Raw genomic sequence first — 22,307 nt, 5'->3', positions numbered from 1 at the left:
TTGTTCGGATAAGCGGTAGAAGATGAATGAATGAATGAATGAAGTTTCAGCAAGTTTGAGAGTGCCCTAAGAAAGACTGATGTAACAGGCTAATACTTGCAAGTTTAAATAAAAACCTCATACAGGCAAATAGGAAAAGGTCCTGCAGCAGATAGTGAGGGCAGTCGAGAAGATCATCGGTCTCTCTCTTCCCTCCATCACAGACATATACACAACACGAACATACGCAAAGCCAACAGCACTGTGAATAATCCCACGCTCCCCTCACCCTCCTGCTGTCTGAAAAAAGCATTCAGAAGTTCTAAAGTATTCAGTCCCTCACAACCAAACTGTGTAAAGTTTTTATATCAGTCCATCAGACTTCTTAATTTCACCGACACCCATACAGCTGTATATCTCTGCCCTCACACTGCAAGTTTCACACACCAGCCATTTTAATGTTGTGACAAAACTGCCTTACGCTTACAAGTGAAGCAAATTTACTTGCATTCTACAGAACTGTATACTGTTCACTGCTGCATTATGTACAGGGGATGTGGTAGGTTAGTGGTTAAAATGCTGGACTACTGATGAGAAGGCTGTGAGATAAAATCCCAGGTCCACTGAGCTGTCACTGCTGGGCCCCTGAGCAAGGCCCTTAGCACTCTGTTGTATACAATGAAATTAAATGTTAGGCATTCTGGGTAAGGGCATCTACCAAACGTTTTATCTAGCACCACAATCCTAGAGGAATTTAATAATCACATGTTTTATATATATATATAAATATTAATCTATATATTATTATTTCTAGTATAATATATATACATATATTTTATTATTATTTCTAGTATAATATATATATATATATATATATATATATATATATAAATAAATAAACTGGTTCAGAACAGGTTAGTTTTTATATATAGTTTATGAGAATATATAGTGTGTGAGAAAGGCTTCTTGACTTGAAATTAATATTGTTCACAGAGTTGAAAGGGCAGAATGTGATCAATTTGTCTGCATTAATGAGCTGATATCATTAAATTAAATCTGTAAGAGCTTTATTTACACAGCATTGTTAAAGCATATACTACAGTGTGCTTAAAACTTACATTAAACTACTTCTGGAAAGTAAATGTGGAAGTTAAGCAAACCTGATATTTATTTTATAATTCTTCGTAATTGGTTGGCTCAGAATCTATATTTATCCTCCACCAGGCCACAAATAAGTAACATCTGGACATGAAGTATAGAAAGTTTTTTTTTTTTTTTTTAAAGCAAACAAACAAAAAAAATATCATTAAAGGTATAGTAGACTGCAGTTTTAGGGGAAAAATTTCATTTCAGATTAATTACTGCAGTCTTTTTAGGATTACAAGAATAAACGCCATCGATAAACTTTCAAATTCTCACTAAGTTTATTATCAAAAGAGGGTTATGATCACACAGAGACACAAAGGTGCCATGCTAGACTTGAAGTTACATTACCAGTATAAGAGGCAGTCATGTGTACTGGAAACAGGACAGAGAGCTGGATATAAACTAACACACAGTTGAACTAAACTATTTCAGAGATAAAAAGACTGAAAAATTGAGTGTAGTAGGATCAAGGTGGTTAGGTCACCAACAGCAAAATTGTATGACGATCGAGGGATCAACGTGAAGTGAAAGGAAGTCATTTATTTCCTTCACTCATGCCAATGACAATATTCTGTGGTTTTAGAAGCATTATGTACTGTAACCCCCCAAACTCTTAATTTTGTTCAATAAACCATGAAACAATTTAATAAACTCAATTAATACTCCCTGCTTTATTAAAACGCAAAATCATTGTGCCAAAGCTAATTTTGCTTAAAAAAAAAAAAAAAAAAAAAAGACAACAAAAAACAAAACATGAAATGCCACCTTGCACTACAAGAAAAGACCCCCCCTTTTCCATCCCTCCATTCACTCATTATCATAATACAGCCTTTCATCTGGTTTCTTCTGCACCACGATCTCCTCTTCTTGAGGCTCCGTTCCTGTGCATCCTGATCTAGCCAAAATCTCGGCGGTGGTAGGCATCAGGGTCGCAGTATTTGGTCACAACCACTCGATTGGCAAACTTCCTCCCCGTCAAGGCTTGCATGGCTTTCTGGGAGTCAAAGACCGTTGTGAACTCCACGAAGATCTGCAATAAGCAGAAACACAGGATGGATGATCATTCATACACACAATTATTCTAATTAAAATGACTCCCCTTTTTCAAACTCCCTGGTATTAAAATTGATTGGAAAAATCAAGTAACGTTTAAGAACAAAATGGTTTTTGGCTGCAGTGTTAAGTATTTCTGTACCTTTCCAGTTCCGGGTATTTCGAGGCCATCAACAGGGCGAGGGATCTCGATGCTTTTGACCTGACCATATTTGGAGCACTCATCCCTGACATCCTCCACTATCTCCTCATACTCATCGTCGTCCAGAAGTTCCTCTGGAGCCACCATGTTCATCAGGCACAGAACCTCAGTGGGAATTCCACCCATCTGATTCATAGAGCTGTTCATCAAGCCTGGGACCTGCAGCGTCACCGGGGTCTCGTTTATGCTCGTCTACAATTCAAGAGACAAAAGTGTGACAGGTTCATGGGGTGCACTGTTGGCTCCCTCAGGGTTTTTGTAGTCTTTTGGCATTTAAAACACATCAAGGAGAGATAGAAAAAGAGAGAAAAACCAAGGAGAGGAAGAGGAGGAATAAAAAGAAGCAAAACCAAAAAAAGGTAAAATATTATCCACTGGAGAAAAGTCTATTTTTATTACTATGTTTTTTTCCCTTACCAGAGTTGCATTCTTGGCTCCTACACTTGCTCTCTGGACCAAGAGCTTCTTATCCCCTAACTGCATCCCATTTAGTCCTGCAATAGCCTGAAGGTCCCACACACACACACACACTTTATTAAACATGCTTGTTTGGATGATGAGAGCTGAGTATTCTCTAACAGATGCATCAACAGACCTGATCATTAAGATTGACATCAACGTATTCGCAGAAGGCATAGCCTTTGGAGAGTCCTGTGGCACTGTCCTTCACTAGGTTGAATGCCTTTAAAGGCCCAAAGGAGGTCAACAACTCTTTAACCTAAAATATAAAACAGGTAGTAGAGATGGTGGTGAAGTCCTTTCTTTGTTCCAAGTTGTATGTTTCAAAGAGCCAATGAGGATTAGAGAAAATGCCTGTTGGAACCAGTCAGGTCAATATAAAAAAATAAAGAAAAGAAAAACAAAAAACAAAAAAAAACAAAACAAAAAAAAAAAAAAAGACAAAATTGAGTCTCATATCATACTCATAAATCAAAGGGAGAAAGACTCATCATTGTTTCTCTGTTCAGTTACGTCAGCTGTACATAATTTTTACAATTCTGATAAAGTACACACAGACCTGGTCATCACTCAGATAGTTGGGCAGACCTCCAATAAAAAGCTTATGAGCAGAGTCAGGGACAACAGTAGACACCACGCCTGAAAAACATCCAATAAAGAATGGCCAAAATAATGATACGCAGCAGAATCCATTGCCAAATTCATCTAAATAAAAATCTCAGTCACATTAATTAGGTTAATGCATTGTCTAAAGCATTAAAAACATCTTTCACTCACTCGGTGCTCCACAAGAAGCTAATGTCCAAGATGCATGCTGTGTTTGTCCAGTAAACCCACCTGGCACATACACGCTGGGATTCTCGCTCATGCCTGGCAATGGCTGGTAATCGTGTGGCCGGCGGATCTTCAGACTTTGGCCTTGGAATATGATGCCATCAAATGCCATGGCTTGTGTGGTTTCATCCACTGAGCGCAACTAAACCAGGAAGCGAGATCAAGTATTTAAGTATAAGTTGGTGAGTTACATTAAAAGTATAATATTTACAATATTCCTAGTATGATACCAGAATGTTTTGTGTTGCAGTTTTATATCAGTTTCTACAGTATCTAGATTTGATAAAAATAAAGGCTCCTATTGTGTCATATATACACACACATTACAACATGGCGAAATTCTTGGGAGGACTTTTTGTAGGTTGAGGTCAAAGCAGAGTCAGCCATGATACAGCACCGCTGGAGCAGTTAAGGTTAAGGGCCTTATCAAGGGCCCAACAGTGGCAGCTTGGCAGTGCTGCAGCTTGAACCCTGATACTTCAATCACCAATCCAGAGCCACCAACTGCCCCAGCTCTTAGTATCTGTGCCATTTTTCTCTGTCCAGTTGAAAAACCTTTGAGGTTAAAAAAAAGGGCTGTAGAGTCTAAGGTTACTTTAATGTGCAGTGTTTAGTCAGTGAATCAAACCCTTGTGACTTTACCCCCTCGGTGCAGTTTGTTTGGGCAGGTAAGAACACAGCAATCGCACTTAGATGTAGTACAGCTGTGAATGGAGTCAAACAGGTCACATAACACATTGAGATCTGATCACTGAAACCTCCTTCAGAGGTTGTCTGGGGTCATATAGTGCGAGTTTCCTCCAAGTAGGAAAAATGTATGACATCTGATCACGAGTGGTCACTGGAAGCACGTTCTTAATGACAAACAGTCATGAGTCTCAGCGAACAGATCACTTGGGGTCAGAACACTCAGGACAAGTTAATACCAGGTGTGAAGGAGGCCTGAGGTGGTTTAAGTAGGAGTCCATCTCTAGTGCGCTACGGCTGCAGTGAGAATGTAAATTGTTTTTCTGTAGATGTAGCAAAGTTAGTTTATTTTTTTTCCTGCAACTGTATTTCCAACCAAAGTACAAGTTTTAAAAAGTTTACATTTTCCAACCTACGTAACATCTGTGCTTTTAAATAATTGGTAAAATCAATCAATTTTTCAATTTAGCTTGAATTATTAATTATTATTAATTATGATTAACTAAATGTGTGTGAAAACAACCTAAGACTCTGATCCAGAACCCTTTAAAGCCTTTAAAAAGTTCTACTTAACACTGCACATAAGCCAGTTTAAGGGTCCAGTGTTTAATTGGAGAATAAAGATTAATTAGAAAAACTGGATTAGAAGGATGTAGAATTTTTATCCATGGGAATAAAAGTGTGAAAGAGAAAAATAATTAAATCCATCCCACCTCAAGGAAGGCAAAGTTCTTATCCTGGTTGATCTGGACAGCAAGGACAGGATTTCCTGGAGCCTGAATAAGACCCCCTAGTCTCATCTGAGCGTTGAAGAAGTCCATCATTGACTCCTGAGGGAGAAGCATTAACAGGCTATGAAACTTCACAGTCCAGTTATGATTCACACAGCAGTATGAACTAAAGGATAACTGATAGGAATGTAGAGCATGATTATAAAGTCGAGAGAGATCAGATGCGTTCTGCCTCCAACCTTCTACTACTCTAATCACTATAAACAAACTCAATAACGTCAACGTACTTGTGTACAAGGGTACCAATAAACACTGATCTAGTAAACTTGGTCTGATTTGTTATGTACTTAAGGTATTGTTACGGTAAAGGTATGTAAATTGTTATAATTATATAACAGTTAAGACGAACATATCAAAATCTATTAGTTGTGATGAGGTCTAGGGCTCGGTCGGTGTTCAGTCAACAGTATCTTACCTCTGTGATGCCAAACGGGATGTTGCCCACGTAAAGCCTTCGAGCCTGACGGGTCATCTGGCTACCCACTACAGGCACTGGAGTGGGTGTAACAGCCAGTCCATCTGGAGTCATAGTGGGCAGCAGTGCTGTGGCAGGAATCTGACCCGCAGCTGTATTACCATTCAGAGTGTGAGAGAGAGACAAAGAGAGAGACAAAGAGAGAGCGACAGAGAAAGAGAAGAAAGAGAGGGGACATAAGGATTAAGTATGAAGAACACAGAGCTGGACTTTACAGGTCCAACATATAATGTATAACTAGAACGCTTGAGCAGAAAAAAAAAAAAAAAAAAAAGTATAAATATATACATTTTAAAAAAAAAAAAAAAGATTAAAAACCATTGAAAAAAAGGCAACTTCCTAGACTTTGAAAGAAAGGTCAAGTTGCACCGAGTGGTTAAGTGTGTGTGTGTGTTTCACTCACCCTGCATGGCCTTGTACTGCATTGGTGTGATGTGCTCAAATCCAGGAGGAGGGACGTCCCAGTACTTTTTAATTTTCTTCTTCTTCTCTCTCGGTGGAGAACGACTGAATACAGAGACAAAGTTTGAGTATAAATATTTAGTGTAAACAGAACACATAAGAAAAAATAAATAAATAAAGTCAGCCATCTTGAATTTTTTCTTTTAACTTTCTTTTTCTCTGAAGTTATTAACATGGAAAGATTGTTTGGTGATAAATCCTAACTTTAACGATTAAATAACTTTAGGCCTCTGTATGGTTTTCACACGCGAGTGTGATTTACATCAAGCGCAGCACACATGCACTGATCATATCCCACGCTTCAGTCTATCCAGCCGAGATAGATACAGTGCTACAGTAACTACTTTCTGATGGCCAATGCTACAAATCTGCTGTGATTTCTGGGTAGTGAGAGTTCACGCAGGTTGAATGAATTAAGGCTGCAGGCTTCATGCTCTGTGCTTCATGCTCTTTTACCTCTGCTGCCAGTGCCTAACGTAAGAAGAGCAAGAGCTCATAGTGAGTATGAAATTGGGGCATTTGCGCTTTACTGCAGAGAAGCAATTTTGCCTTTCCTGTATTTTGTACATGATTTAAAACAATGAAATTCCGTCTCAGGCCTGATGAGCAACAGAAGTACTCTCTTTTGCTCCAGTAATAAAAGAGATGATTATTAACTAATTAAGTATTAAATAAACCTGGGAAAAAATTACGACTAGAGCAGAGATTAAAACAAATAAAGGAACAAAAAAAAACAAAAACAAACCAAGCTGGAGTAAGATGCGCGTGTTTACGTATCGACACACACTGGAAGCTTATGACATGCAGGAATAATGCAGTAATCATTCAAACGCCTTGCTTACAGAGTGAACGTCCTTCCTCACCTGCGCCTATGCCTGCGGTCTTTGCTGCTGCTGCGTCGCTCCCTGCTCCTCCTCTCCCTGCTCCTCCTCTTCCTCTCACGGCTGCGGCTGCGTGAGCCACTCCGGCGCCTGTGCCTATTCTCTTTGTCCCGCTCTAAACAGAGGCAAGAGAGCAAGCAGGATTGAGACACCAGGAAGACGAGGTGCCAAATCTTACAGGGAGAGGTCACAAATATACACCTAGCTGAAGGCAGACCGGAGGAAATATAATGCTGTGGAGGACAGAAGAACCGAGAGAAGCAGCAGCAGAAACAAAAGAGACAAAGAAGACCTGCCTGGGCCCTAGACTAGAAAAGCTTTAAATGTGCGAATGCAAAGGAATTTTACATTTTACACACAAATTTGCCATTTGAGTATTTTTTGTTTTGTTTTTTTAACTTAAGAAATGAAAAGGAACAGAAAGCTTAAAAAGTTATTGTATTTGTATTACTGAGCACTGGATAAGTGAGCGCGCCAAACTGATACCCACCATGGCCGTTAACGCCGTCACCTGTGTTGAAAGAGAACGAGAGTGAGAATCAGAGGGTGCCATAACTTTTTACCAAACACACCAACAGGTCACGGCTGCGCTGACTTGGTGTACTGACATGAAAAAACTGGTAAAACACAGTCAACACAGCAACTCAACACAGCACAATCCTGCAAACATACTGTCTTTAAGTAATAAGAACATTACAACACATTAATTACAGGCATGTCTTAATGTTATATATATATATATATATAAATAAAACAAAGTTCTTTTAGGTGAACGCTGACATCCGACCTGCATATATGAGCTTGTTTTTATTATTTATTTATTTTTATAGACGTAAGCAAAGCTACAGAAGTCCAGAAAGGCCATGAGGTATTTCTTTTATCTGTTCAGTTAAAACACAGCGGCAGTCTAACCACTCGGCGAGACTGAGTTCAGGTTTGGATGACTGCATGGTGTTGCTCTAATTTCCCCTTCAGGATAAAGTAAAGTCTCTTGATTCTTAGGTCAGTCAGTGCCGGACAAGCTCCAGTTTAGTTTCCGTCACTTGAGAACGCGAGTCAGAAATCTGCAGCTACACCGTCATGGACACTGCAGTGATCTCAAGCAGGTGATCAGTTTCATGGTCAATTTTAGTTTCTGGGATGTCGCTATGGTTATGGCATTAATTACACTATAGATGTCACCTAAATGATTGTTTACGGCAACGTCGTGATCACGGCCACGACGATATAATCTACGTTATCTCGAGATCGCAAGAAAGGCAAGATCTTTGGAGACCTCCCTGGCACTCGGATTTGGTGGAAAAGAATCCGACCAGCATCAATACAGTGTCCATGACGGTAAAGCGCAGAATTCAGAGTTACCTTCTTAAGCAACTGAAACACTAAACAATGTTGAACATTTACAAACAGATGGATGGAGAGATGAAGAGATGTCTTTACTGATCCTGAAAAGGAAGTCGAGGAAAAACCCTAGCCAAACGCCAGGGTCACCTGATCTCAGGCTTAAACCCAAGACCTTGGAGATGTAAAGCAATAACCAGCACAGTGTGAATTAATTCTCAGATCTGATTGAGAGGTCAATATAAAACCTCAGGAGGTTTTATATTGTTGTTCAGCACGAATCAGAAAGCAGTTCCGGTTGTAACGTGAGCACGATCATTGTAATATACGATTGTTTCTATACTAACAGCTGAAGCACAGGGTCTTCAATGGCAGAACTGCAGAGTTTGACACGAATATTTGTGCATGTGGTAACTTTGTTTTTAATACATTTGTCAGGATCTCATTTGGAAACGATGTCAGTTAAGAGAAACACGAGCAACATTGTGAGATAACGAGTGTTTTATAGCTATAACAAGTTCTATAATATTTAACAATTTTAATCTTAGGCAAATAGCTGTAAATTTCGGAGTCCAAAACGTGCGCTTGAAGAAAAAAGAACGCACTTCAGGTGGTGTGTTTATACCATTAATCAGTCCCTGATTAAAGTAAAGTACTGGAAGCACTCATTCCTGTTGTATGGTAAGTTCACCTAACATTTAAGCGTCATGAAAAAAATAAAGCTTTGAGAAAGCAAAGTAAAATATCACCAGAATAAAAACTAATAACTCGAGGCCTTTCGGGACTCATGTAGTACACCTCTGTCCCTCCTGCAGTGTAATTTAATCGATTAATATGACTCCATGGAGATCAGGGTCTGAGTGTGAATGCTGAGATGAGCGTTTGACTGAGCTGTGTGAATAAAGACAGTATGATGGTGAAGGTCCATCTGCACTGCTGCACTATATAAGCGAGGAGAGATAAATGGAAATTAATCTCCTTAATAAAGACACAGAAACAAGCTCATTAAGGGACTCTTAACCTGTTTGTCAACGTGCATCTGGAATCTATATGCAAATATAATTATACGTATACATATATACATACACACACATGTGGGTGTGTATGTGTATATATAATGTGTGTGTATGTATGCATGTATGTATGTATGTATATATTATATATATATACACACACACACACACATAGACTGACGTAATGATGTTTTATTAACATTTAAAGTAAATACTGTATATATAACATTTAGAGTAAAATTTAATTCCAAAACCACCTTTGTCCTTTGGCTGAGTGCGAACGGGAGTCGAATCTTCTGCATGAGCCGAGAAAACGATTCGACTCACCAAAAAGATTCGATACTCTCCGTCGCGTTTTTTTTTTTTTTTAAAGCAGGACATTAAAGTCATATTTTATTTTAACGATCTCTTTCTCTTCAGGACAGGGCCAAAAAAACCCAAAATAAAACACCATAATGAGTGAAATTCAGCGCTATTGAGACACGCTAGCTGATACACACCTTGTTTGTTTTCGGTCAGTTGTCTCTCAAATTCGTCAAACTCCGACATTTTGAATTCGCAGCGGATGAATGGAACGTGTGTGAAACCTGTGAACGCTTTGAGCCGAACACGTTATCTTACTTCAAAAATTAGATGTCTGTGTCTGTTATGAAACATCCGGCCAAACGGAAAACACTAAGTTTACCAAACGTGCACGATTAGCTTCCCTTCGCCTTGTTAGCCTTTCTTCCCCCCCCGTTATGCTAAGTTAGCTAACTAGCTAACAAAGCTAACAAGCTAACAAAGCTAGCTAACAAGCCGAAAACCCCTGACAAAAACAACCTTCAGCTAAACACGTTCACATCTACATACAGCTAAACTTTGTTATTCACGTCTAGGTTTAAATAAAGTATAAAATAACCATCTGTTTTAGTCAATAAACCTCCGCACAAATACAATACCAGCTAGGCGACCGTCTCAACGTAGCTAGTTTTACTGCAGGTTCGTTTCTCACTGCGCAGGCGGAAGTAAATCGTGGCTGAATCCAAAATGGCTCCGTTTAGGGCATTTGAGTGCACTCGTGTATAAGCTACGACGCCTCGGTTTCGTGCCCTACTTAGCGCGCATACGCAGGAAGTAGTGGGGCTTTTGTATTCCACCCAGATTCTCACGTTCACGTTTCAGAATCGTGTGCCATCTAAAGGCGTGGAAGGGTATTACAGCTGATAATCTAGAGACCCATGTGCTTCCCTGCTCACTCATCAGGACTTGTACCAAACATCACTACTGACCCTTTACACCCTGGACACAACCTCTTTCAGCTCAGACACAGGAACACTTTCTTTCCCCAGACAATCAACTCACCATGATTATATTCATATCTATAATATAAGTATAATATAATATATGCTTCATATCTATAATATAAGTACTGCATTATCAGAACTGTCAATCATCACGTCATCCGTATACGTTACACACACTACTGCTGATGTATGTTGTACAAAAAGCACAATAATGCACAATATATAATAATAATACTAATACAATATTTTACACTTCTCACACCTTATGTACATAGTCTTTTATAGTATAGTGTTATATATGTCTGTACTTTTGAGAGTCACAAACAGCTGGAACCGAATTCCTTGTGTGTCAACATCAACACACTTGGCCAATAAACCTGATTCTGATATTGTTATTTGCACTACAGTGCACTTCTCATGCTTTATGTAAATAACTGATCTGACATATATTCTGTATTCATATTTAGTACTGTCTATATTGTGTCACGTCGTCCGTATTGTCTTGTCTTGTATAGTACAGTCTTATTTATGTTTGTACTTTTGAGTCACAAAGATCTGGAACCGAATTCCTCGCGTGTGTCAACGCGCTTGGCCGAAAAACCTGATTCTGATTCTGATTCTAATAAAGCTCTCATCTCTACTCTCCTATGAAGTCTTTCCACTAAATGTTGTTGTGTGTCTGTGTGTATTTGTGTTCATTCAGCTACAAGATCATCAGTGAGATCAGACACTGATGATGTAAGAGTGAGAAGGTCTGGGGTTCAGTCTGTGTTCCAGTTCATCACAAAGGTGTTTAGTGGTGTTGAGTCAGAGTCAGGGCTCAGTGCAGGACACTCGAGTTCTTCACTCCAACCTTCACACACCATGTCTACATGGAGCTCTGTAATTGCTCTGTTTTACTATTAATCATGACTGCATATTCAGGGCCTAGGGTTGGGTTTCATCTCTGTCTTTGTCACAAAGAATGTCTTTGTCTTATAATCAAAAGGTTTTGGAGTCTCGATCAGAACTACATCCTCATACTAGTTTACTTCAAGTTTGAATTCTTTTTGAAAACTAAAAACGTAAGCTATAAACAAATGCCTCAGTGGACGGAAAGTTTAGTTCTTGCTTATTATTTATTGTTAATATTGTTATATATTATTACTGGAAAAGAAGCGAGTCAAAATAACCTCCACCTGTTTTACCCTGACAGACTGTCTTGTGCTCCCAGCTGTCTGAGCACTACTTTACATTTTATGGAGTTTTGTGGGTGTCTATTGTAAATGAGCTTGAGTCAGTACGGGTGATTCATCCAATATGAAGAAAATTAGTGTTTATAAAACGTTTGCAATAGTGTAAAAGATTCAAAACGAGGTGAAATAATTCAGGGATCACTATAAATGAGGGATTATAAACTCAGTTAAGGGAATCCTGGGTTATCTTGTCTGAGGTTTCACATTATTCTGAGGATTAACAATTAATCCAGGCCCTACATAATCTGACATTTTATATAATCATCAACGTAACGGTGTCTCGTGCTGAGGGAAAAAAAAAATGCTTAAATCCTCCTCAGCTGTATTAAGCTTCCTGAGGAACACAAAGACAAGATAACACAGAATAGCAAACGTCATGACTTTTAATAATAATTCCTTTTCCCACGTAGAGACGCGTACAGTAGCGTCTCTGTTGCTAAGCGATTAGCAGGTACGCTGTACGGCATCACCCCGGACACGTGGTAGTGCTGCTACCTGTGTGAAATCTTCCTCTAGCTTAGCTGAAAAGCCCTAGAGATTATTTCAAGGCACTTTCAACAAACAGGCTACAGTTAGCCCAAAATGCCGCTGTCTGAATTCTTACCAGGTTGAAAAAAAATATTATCGCACAATTCCATTTTTATCTCTACACTAGCAACCTGTTAAGATTAGAATTGATAACAAACTGCTGCTACTTACATACAAGGCTCTAAAAGGTTTAGCTCTTAACATGCTACAATCCTTCACGTTCTCTCTAAAATCACAAATCTCAGGACTTCTGGAAGTTCACAGAATATCAATATACAAGTTTACTAAAGGTGGTGTTCTACTTCATGAAGATTTCAGACCTTCAGTGAGATGAGACCAACCCTGTGAGGATCAAGAGATGTGGAAGCTCCAGTTGTTCTGCTTCATGAAGATTTCAGACATTCGAAGAGAAGATGCAAACTCCATGTGGTGTATGAAGACAACAACCTCCTCATCAATACACAATTATCAGACTGTATAAAGGACATAATTCATAATAACACTCTCTGGTGTTTATAACAGTTTATAATCACACCCTCCAGTGTCACCCAAATGAGGATGAGGTTCACTTTTGAGTCTGGTTCCTCTCAAGGTTTCTTCCTCTTCCATCTAAGGGAGTTTTTCCTCACCACAGTCACCTCACACTTGTTTATTAGGGATAAATACACACACATTTAAACATAAGTCTAATATTAATCTTGAACTTTTTGTACTATATTACTTATGTTCTGTAAAGATGCTTTGAGACCAATGTTAAACACACTATACAAATAAAACCAAATTAAATTGAGTTTATTTACTGCTGAAGGAGTCGACGTTGTGAATTACTGAAGCATCAGAGACGTCTGTTCATCTCTAAGACAAACGGGTTCATGACCCAGTCTTCAATGGTTCTGCGTCAGGATGTAACAAGAACCAAATTAAAAAAGAACGCAAGTCTTTTTGTTTCTAATTGTTTCCTCGAGAACATTTAGACTAATGTTCTTTATATCCCTTCTTATTAGGAAAAAAGAGGGGATTCGTTAAAAAGCTTTTCTCTAGAGAGAAATATATGTGTGTATATATATATATATATATACATACATACATACACACACACATACATATATTAAAGACATAAATAAGTTGGCATCACTGCAAAAAAAAAAAACATTTTGGTTCTTCAATTCCTACTCAGGCATTTATTAGATTTAAATTTTTTTTTAGATCATAATATCGTAGAGGTGAACAATGTTACCACGTTCAACTAACACTATGGACTCAACATGATTTTATATAGAGGAATTTCCCCATTGTGGAACGAATAAAGGAATATCTTATCTTATAATAACAGAGAGTGAGTAAGTGAGAGAGAGACACACACACAGATATACAGAGACACAGAAAGACAGAGAGAGAGACACACAGAGAGAGAGAGACAGACAGCGAAAGAGAGATACACACAGAGACAGACACACACACAGAGAGAGAGAGAGAACAGGAGAGGTGTGTGTGTGCTGTCTGTTGAAATGAAGATGAATAACTCTCCTTTCTGATTGAGTCTCTGATCAGTTTCCTTCAAGTCATTTTATACGAATGCTGACATTTGATTCATGCACTGAACCACACGCAGTTTTTTATTCCCATACATTTATCCACCGTGTCGCCATGATTTCTTTTTTTAAAGTGTGGATCCAATCATTGTTAATGACCCGTGCCTCTATCCGCTCCTCTCTTTTCCCCACTGATGTAATGTGATCGCGTGGCTCAGATATAAAGTGTTGGTCCTGATCGACTCAGCAAACTCACGTATGATTCTTCGTGATCCTATCGCATATCAGAAAAGATTAAGACGCAGATAATCAGCCGCAAATGTTAATCACAGCGAGCTAGAAGTGGGCGTGTCTACACTGTGGACTACCGATGGGATCGAAGCCCGTCAAGGTCGCGGGAGACAAAGTGCGCACGCGGCTGAATTTAATACACAAACAATAAATCTCCCACGCTGTAGCGTAAAGAAACCTGACACTGATTACATCATAGTGCTGTGATGGCAGACTCGTGTGATGATGTTATACAAAACGTGATATTTCCTAAGAAGTAAATTCGTATCTGAAATGAACATACGGTTTATTCTCCTCTAGAGAAATGGGGAGGGAAAAAAAAAGACAAACAGAGAAACATACAGATTCTCTCTGAATTACAAAATGATACTTAACTGAAAAAAAAAAAAAGAAAAAAAAAAAAGGATCACGGAGCCAAACGCTCGTCCTTTAATCACAGGCATTAAGGAGGTCAGTGACTCGGGATTGGAACAGTGTATTAAAGACTTAAAGTCATATCAGAAGGCAGAGAATGAAGAGTTACAGTTTTAGTGATCAGACTGCGTGAGCTCCATCCCTGAGGATCACTACACAACTACACAACACGACACCATCTTTGGTCTTAGCTCTACATAATCAGGAATGTGTGTAAGACTGTACAATACTACTGAAGATGTGTTACGGTATAAAAAAAATAATATATATACACATGTATATAGTTTTAGCAAAAATACTTCTGACCATCTGAAGGTTAAACAAGCCCCACAAGACAAAACTGTCGGTTCTTCAAATAAATCTCATTACGCTGGTAATGAAGTCTGCAGATCTTCTCCTTGACATGCCTTCAAACTCAGGACAAGAGCACGGTTCGATCTCTTACATAATCGGAAATCAGGAGCGTTCACATAATTAAGGAAGCTACGTTACAGTGTTAACCAAAACAGAATGTTTTTTTTTTTTTAAACCCAAATGAGTACAAAAATATATACAGAGTCTTTAAATACAGTGATTTTCGTCAGGAGGTTACGTCTCAAACTGAAGGCTTAGATTCAGTCGGTCTGTCCCTTTGTTCCTTTTCTGCTTATCTCTCCCTCCCTTCTTCTTACTCGGATATCTGAGCTCAGTCCAAGACTTCGGTTCCCCCGAGCACTAAAAACAAGAGTGACCTTTATTACAACCCCAGCGATGCTACTGGACTGTTTGGGAATGTTTTGCAGTCTAAATGATAACCAAAAGCTGAGGTAGAAAAAAAAATAAACCCAGTGCAGTTCTTTGCGTCGATGCTGCGAGACTTAATCAGCGACCTTCATCCCTCCTTTCATTTGCAGCGTTTTTTATTTAGTGCATCAGTTCCTGAATCTATAAGAGATGGGCAGCAGGAGGTTGTTTTTCTTCAAGGCCTGCACCTTGGCGTGAGCGGTCTCGTCAAGGGCCTTGTAGCAGCGCCGGGCGTAGTCTAGAAGCTTCTCCTTGGCGGAATCGAACTCTCCGACTTCTTCCACTTTCTCCGGAGCGACCAGGAGCAGCTCGGCGATGGGAGTGGTGGAGGCTACGGTGTTGCGGTCGACCCCGTGGACCTGGAAAGCTCTGGACATGCTCTTCAGCTTCTGGTACGTCACCAGAATCTTCTTGTAGCGGAACAGAACTCCAGCAGGGTCTTTCACTGAAAAGACACATCATCATCATCATCATCATCATCACATAATCACTATATTTAAAACCCTTATAAGGTTTCGTCCCAACTTCACATACTTATGCAGTTTTCTACATTCTATAGTATAAACAACGAAAGGTGTGAAAACTCCAACAAACTGAAGAAGAGCATTTTAAGTATCCGGATGAGTCGCATGAACAACTGATAAAATGAAGTGTGGAATGTTGGACACTTCCTACACTCAGATACTGGAAGAGGGGCGGAGCTACCAGGCGTCATGTGGTGTTAGTTAGTGGGCCATTTGAGATGCAGCTGATGATAAATTGTTTCAGACGTTTAGAGTTTGGAATTAGCATCAAACCCTGTCAGGAATTAGCATCAAACCCTGTAATATTAACAGTTATTTACTTACTGTGCACTCTTTCTCTCTATCCATCTCTCCCTATCCCTCTCTCCCCCTCAACATCCCTTTCTCCCTCACTTCCACTCTTTTCCTTTCTACCCCTGACTTTCTCTGTCCTTTCGTTTCCATCTTTTCCCCCCCGTCTTTAAACCCCATCCTTACTCCCGTGTTTCCACCTTACTCCCTTCTGTCCTTACCCCTCTCTTCCCTCCTTACCCCTCACAGTCCTTAACCCTCTCTCTCTCCTCAACTGCCCTCTCTGTCTACCACTCCCTCTCTTTCTCTGTCCCTACCACTCTCTCTTTCTCTGTCCCTACCTCTCTCTCTCTGTCCCTCGCTCTCTCTCTCTCTGTCCCTACCTCTCTCTCTCTCTCTGTCCCTACCACTCTCTCTCTCTCTGTCCCTACCACTCTCTCTCTCTCTCTGTCCCTACCACTCTCTCTCTCTGTCCCTACCACTCTCTCTCTCTCTCTGTCCCTCGCTCTCTCTCTGTCCCTACCACTTTCTCTCTTTGTCCCTAGCTCTCTCTCTTTCTCTGTCCCTACCTCTCTCTCTCTCTCTGTCCCTACCTCTCTTTCTCTCTCTGTCCCTATCTCTCTGTCCCTATCTCTCTCTCTGTCCCTACCTCTCTCTCTCTCTCTCTCTCTCTCTGTCCCTACCCTATCTCTCTCTCTTTCTCTGTCCCTACCTCTCTTTCTCTCTCTCTGTCCCTACCTCTCTTTCTCTCTCTCTGTCCCTACCTCTCTTTCTCTCTCTCTGTCCCTATCTCTCTGTCCCTACCTCTCTCTGTCCCTATCTCTCTCTGTCCCTACCTTTCTCTCTCTCTTTCTCTCTCTCTCTCTCTCTCGCTGTCCCTACCACTCTCTCTGTCCATACCTCTCTCTCTCTCTCTCTACCCTATCTCTCTCTCTTTCTCTGTCCCTACCTCTCTTTCTGTCCCTACCTCTCTTTCTGTCCCTACCTCTCTTTCTCTCTCTCTGTCCCTACCTCTCTTACTCTCTCTCTGTCCCTACCTCTCTCTCTTTCTGTCCCTATCTCTCTCTCTTTCTCTCTGTCCCTACCCCTCTCTCTCTCTCTGTCCCTACCCCTCTCTTTCTTTCTCTGTCCCTACCTCTCTCTCTCTGTCTGTCCCTACCTCTCTCTCTCTGTCCCTCTCTCTCTGCCTCTACCACTTTCTCTTTCCCTACCACTTACTCTCTCTCTCTCTGTCCCTACCACTCTTTACTCCTCCTTCCATCCCTCATTACCCCATCTGCCTCTCAAACTTTTGCTGCATTGGTATCACTGTGTTCTCCTTTCCCGGACTTGCAGTAAGTTTAGATGAACGTGACGCTGCTCCTCCTCACCTCTTTGTCTCTCCATCCCACGTGCAATGCGAAACACTCGGGTTCTTTTCACTCGTGTCGGCCCGGCTTTCGATCTGCTTTTAGTCCGGCTTCTCTTGCAGCTTTTGCTGTCCGAGTCATCATCGTCATTGGAAATGACCTCCTCCTCTTCGAGGTAGCCATCCTCCTCTATATACTCTTCTTCCTCTATCACTTCCTCCTCATCCTCATCTTAAGAAATAAAAAATTAATGGGTAGAAACATACACAATCTGTCCAATGAGCAGGGAAAAAAAAATAAAATAAAATTCCATCAAAACTTCAAGTCAGCAACCAACCTTGGACACTGTTTTTCTTTTTCCGCTTTAGGGTCTGGCTGCGCGCTTGTCCAGAGCGAGTCATCATGGGCCGTGTAGACGGAGTAGCAGCCCTGCGTAGGACGGTCTTCTGGGATACGGGTTGTTGGGAAACCTCAGGCTGAAGCTCTGAAATGAAAGGAAATTCACCTTATTTCTGATGAAATATTACTGATGGTGATTCTCATGTCATCTCTCTCCAGTCCTCACCGTTCCTCTCCTGACTCTTAGTGGTGAAAATGAAGCGGTCAAGCTGGCAGCGCAGGAAGTCTCTTTCCTCTTCCAGGTCCTCTATTCGTTTCTGTAGCCATGAGTTCTTCTCCAGAGAGATCTGCAGCTGGGCACGAAGGTTAGAAATCAGCAGGTATGGGTTGCAGGGAGCGGTTTGTCCTGATACGGTTTCTGTTCAAAGCAAGCAAGGACTTCATGTAAGGACTAGTGTCTTTAAAATAGAAATAGAAAAACAATTTAACTCAGGCCATCCTTAAAAATATTTTGGTTTGCAGTAACAGTAAAAAAAAAAAAAAAGGGGTCGGTAGGTAGGTCTATATTTTTTTTTTCAAGTTTCAGTGTAAAAAAAAGAAAAAAAGTACAATTTTGGTGATGGTGATTACGTAGGTATGAATTTAAACAAATTAGCATATCGTGACGACACTGACTGGGTCTTCAACCCGTGCCTTCGATCGAACACACCATTCACATTTCTGTTGTAAAAAGAGAAACATTGTGCAGAAGTATTATTTGCTGTTATGCGTGTGTGACGCGTTCCAAAAAAAAAAACCTGGACGCGCTCCGAGAGAAGGCCGTTAAAATCAATTTCCTGTTTTCGTTTTCGAAACTTGTGTTTGTTGTTCCAATCGATTCGTGCAATAGATTTTCGAACAATAGAATTTGTATTAGTTGTTTGAAGAGTAAAAAAAAAAAATTGGTCGGTCTTAACACAAATTTACAACCGGCAAGTCGGTCGGACTTAAAGCAAAAAAAAATAAAAAAAATTGAGTCGGTCCTAAATTGACAGGGTCGTTCGGGTTACGGCAAACAAGAATATTTAATATTTTTAAGGATTCCCTCAGTGTAAGATTTTATATGCATTTGATAGAAAGCTGTAGGGGTGACATTCATTCATTCATTCATTTTCTACCGCTTATCCGAACTATCTCGGGTCACGGGGAGCCTGTCATCGGGCATCAAGGCAGGATACACCCTGGACGGAGTGCCAACCCATCGCAGGGCTGTAGGGGTGACATATTTTTGTAAATAAACCCAGACGTTTCCCTCAACAAAAAACTGAAAGTTAATTTTTTTCCATTGGCTTTTAGTATCTGTGAAAAATGCTTACATGCTTTGTTGGTCAAGATCGAATCAGCACAACTTTTCTGAGATTACAAACCTAAATACAGCCAGAAGTTAGGAGAAATAAATAAATAAATATATATATAAGCTACACCGGGGGGCACGGTGGCTTAGTGGTTAGCACGTTCGCCTCACACCTCCACACCTCGGGGTTCGAGTCCCGCCTCCACCTTGTGTGTGTGGAGTTTGCATGTTCTCCCCGTGCCTCGGGGGTTTCCTCTGGGTACTCCGGTTTCCTCCCCCGGTCCAAAGACATGCATGGTAGGTTGATTGGTATCTCTGGTAAATTGTCCATAGTGTGTGATTGCGTGAGTGAATGAGAGTGTGTGTGTGTGTGCCCTGTGATGGGTTGGCACTCCGTCCAGGGTGTATCCTGCCTTGATGCCCGATGACGCCTGAGATAGGCACAGGCTCCCCGTGACCCGAGGTAGTTCGGATAAGCGGTAGAAGATGAATGAATGAATAAGCTACACCAAACCCAATGTTTCAATCTTTACATAAATCATTGATCCCTGATAAGGAGCCACGGTGCTCTTGTTGTAGGCTGAATGAATCTGATGTATGCAGTGGTACGCTCATGTATTTCATGTTGCAGAAAAAACCCATCTAAATATTTTAAGCTTGTGTTAAACACAGACCTCATTTCAGCCATTTAACGATGGAAGTGTAAGAGCTAAAATGTGAGCGAGTACTGCATCGTCTTTGGTGCTTGTTCACTTCAGCTGTAGTCAAACTGATGCGAGTTTATTTTCTTGTTCACGGACCCTGATCAGTGTATTCTAGCAGAGAAAAAAATAGAGAACTCAGTAGTCCAACACCTTAACCACTAAGCTACCACCTCCCCATAGATAACCTTTTTTCCCATCGTATATGCAATAACCTATTCCACACTATATTCCATAAATGATGCACAAATATCACACCTGGAATGCCAGGAGTTACCTGCTACTTAATCAGCATGTCTTAGAGCAGAAAAAGCACCAAATTGGACTACTGCTTACTTCCAGACCTACAGGGTGAATGATGAAGCGGAGGCCAGTGTTAAAAATACTACTTATGAGTGTCTAAATATATAGATTCCGTTATCTAAGCCAAGTTTCAATACTAATTACAAGTATCTTAAGCTGGACATGTTTATAAGACAATGTGTAGTCCACCTTCAGTCAGTTAGAGGATCTTGTGTTCAGTCTTTAACCTGCTCTTTACTCGTATGTTCAGGGTTTTTCTACACCAGTGTGAGCAGCACTACAAAGCAAGGACTTCCCTCTTACCGGTATATGATCACGGACAGAACTCTGGGGTCTGACTGACGACAGTGGCAGCATAACAGTTAGCTAACCACATTTTATATACATCTTCTCTTACATGACTTAAATACTTTACCGTCAAACATGTGGTCATTCTCGTTGTAGAAACCAGTCTGGTCTGCATTAGTTTCTTCAAAGGGAATAGAGATTTCATATCCATCCTCATTTTTCAAATCTGCCAAGAAAGTAGACACAAGTGAGAACATTACATCACCAAAGAAGCAGTAAGCTTTGCTGCTGACATCACATCCCATGTTCCTAACAAAGTAATTAAGATTAACTTAAGAGTATATGGTTGTTACGGTTGTACACCATATGGCCAAAAGTTTGAAAACACCTCTATGTTGTTATAATTCACTCAACTCCTCATCTGTGATGTCTTTCTACTAGATGTTGTTGTGTGTCTGTGTGGATTTGTGTTCATTCAGCTACAAGATCATCAGTGAGATCAGACACACACAGTGAGATCAGTAGTATTTCTGGACATTGTTTGAACATACAGTATTTACACCGTTTCTGGTTACTGTCTTTTGTGTATTGTCTTATAATTGTTTGTCTGCACTGTCTTGTCCTGCACTGTCTTTTGTCCTGCACAGTCTTTTGTCCCGCACTGTCTTTCTGTCTTTTGTCCTTGCACTGTCTTTCTGTCTTCAGGTCAGGTTCAGGTCTCCAGTGAAGGGGAATTAAAATGTTACAACAAAGGAAGACATTTTAGACAATTCCATGCTTTAAACTGCGTAGGGACAGAACCACAGATGTGTCTGATGGTCAGGAGTGTACAAATCTTTCTCTTCTTACTAAACTTTTGGCTATACAGTGTAAGTAAATATGAAATACACAAATAAATAAAACCGGAAATGACGTGTACAGTCCAATCGCGAGGCACCAAAGCAGTAACAGTTACCTGTTGAGTTCCTCGCACTTCTTTGTGGTTCAGTCATTATTGCAGTCCGACATGGAGCCGCTTAACACACACACACACACACACACACACACACACAATATATATATATATATATACACACACACAGAGAAATCAGGTCAGATATCATAAAAAACGGAGTATTTTTAACTAAGACATTTACCAAACAGCTTGTTTTAACCTAGAACTAAATCTACAAACTAACCAAGTTAACTAACCAGACAAACATCCTTAAAGATCCATAACTTAACCAAGCTAAGCTATGCTAAGCTAATTGACTGGCTAGCAGGAGGAGCGCACGTGCGCTGTTCATAATCGTATAAAAACACGTTTCACGCTACTTGCATCATTTACAAACAATAAATATTTATGAATATATAAGGGAAAAAGTCCATTTTTCACGGTTTACTCACGATTTTAACTTTGTTCAACTTTGTTTGCAAGTATAAACGCTAGCGGCGTTGAATAAATCCAATATTTTGCTGTTGTTATTCGTTTTTGTTGATTACAAACAGTCTAAAATATTTAATCTCTACTCTTTAATTTTTGGGTTGTTTTGTTTGTGAATTATTTTTTATATTTTACTTCTCACAAAAGTCAACAATCAAAGAAGAAAAGCCCCGCCCTCACCCGAACAGACTTCCGGTCATGCGCACTACTGACTCGGATGTGTTAGTTTTAAGGGAATTATTTCATATCCTAAATAAACAATAGCCAGAAATTACTAGGCTATAATTTTTTATTTTATTTTTATAAAGCACTCAATGTATCATTTTGCCCAAAAAACCTGCTATATAGATATTTATACACTCTG

General features: G+C 40.1%; 2 protein-coding genes across 5 annotated transcripts; both read right to left on the bottom strand.

Annotated features, from left to right (window-relative positions):
* Nucleotides 1-1,384: 1,384 nt before the first annotated feature.
* On the bottom strand, nucleotides 1,385-10,420 carry u2af2b (U2 small nuclear RNA auxiliary factor 2b). 4 transcript variants are annotated; one of them, XM_060865844.1, is made up of 12 exons: nucleotides 9,824-10,418; nucleotides 7,460-7,480; nucleotides 6,952-7,084; nucleotides 6,030-6,133; nucleotides 5,567-5,718; nucleotides 5,074-5,190; nucleotides 3,617-3,815; nucleotides 3,399-3,478; nucleotides 2,976-3,098; nucleotides 2,798-2,884; nucleotides 2,321-2,572; nucleotides 1,385-2,155 (listed from the first exon to the last, which is right to left on the bottom strand). In XM_060865844.1, exons 1-12 carry the CDS (start codon nucleotides 9,870-9,872, stop codon nucleotides 2,021-2,023), a joined length of 1,452 nt encoding a protein of 483 aa, XP_060721827.1. In that variant the 5' UTR covers nucleotides 9,873-10,418; the 3' UTR covers nucleotides 1,385-2,020. The 4 variants fall into 4 exon arrangements, with proteins under 4 accessions (XP_060721827.1, XP_060721829.1, XP_060721828.1 ...); XM_060865846.1 differs by having other exon boundaries at nucleotides 3,677-3,815; nucleotides 9,824-10,415; XM_060865845.1 differs by lacking the exon at nucleotides 7,460-7,480 and having other exon boundaries at nucleotides 9,824-10,420.
* Nucleotides 10,421-13,734: 3,314 nt separating this feature from the next.
* On the bottom strand, nucleotides 13,735-22,114 carry ccdc106b (coiled-coil domain containing 106b). Its single transcript, XM_060865843.1, has 7 exons — nucleotides 21,907-22,114; nucleotides 21,476-21,535; nucleotides 20,648-20,746; nucleotides 18,122-18,313; nucleotides 17,894-18,040; nucleotides 17,578-17,787; nucleotides 13,735-15,837 (listed from the first exon to the last, which is right to left on the bottom strand). Exons 2-7 carry the CDS (start codon nucleotides 21,510-21,512, stop codon nucleotides 15,521-15,523), a joined length of 1,002 nt encoding a protein of 333 aa, XP_060721826.1. The 5' UTR covers nucleotides 21,513-21,535; nucleotides 21,907-22,114; the 3' UTR covers nucleotides 13,735-15,520.
* Between the last annotated feature and the right edge of the window lie 193 nt (nucleotides 22,115-22,307).

The sequence above is a fragment of the Tachysurus vachellii genome, chromosome 3 (assembly GCF_030014155.1).
Source record: "Tachysurus vachellii isolate PV-2020 chromosome 3, HZAU_Pvac_v1, whole genome shotgun sequence".
Lineage (NCBI taxonomy): Eukaryota > Metazoa > Chordata > Actinopteri > Siluriformes > Bagridae > Tachysurus > Tachysurus vachellii.
This window is presented reverse-complemented; position numbering and strand designations above follow the sequence as displayed.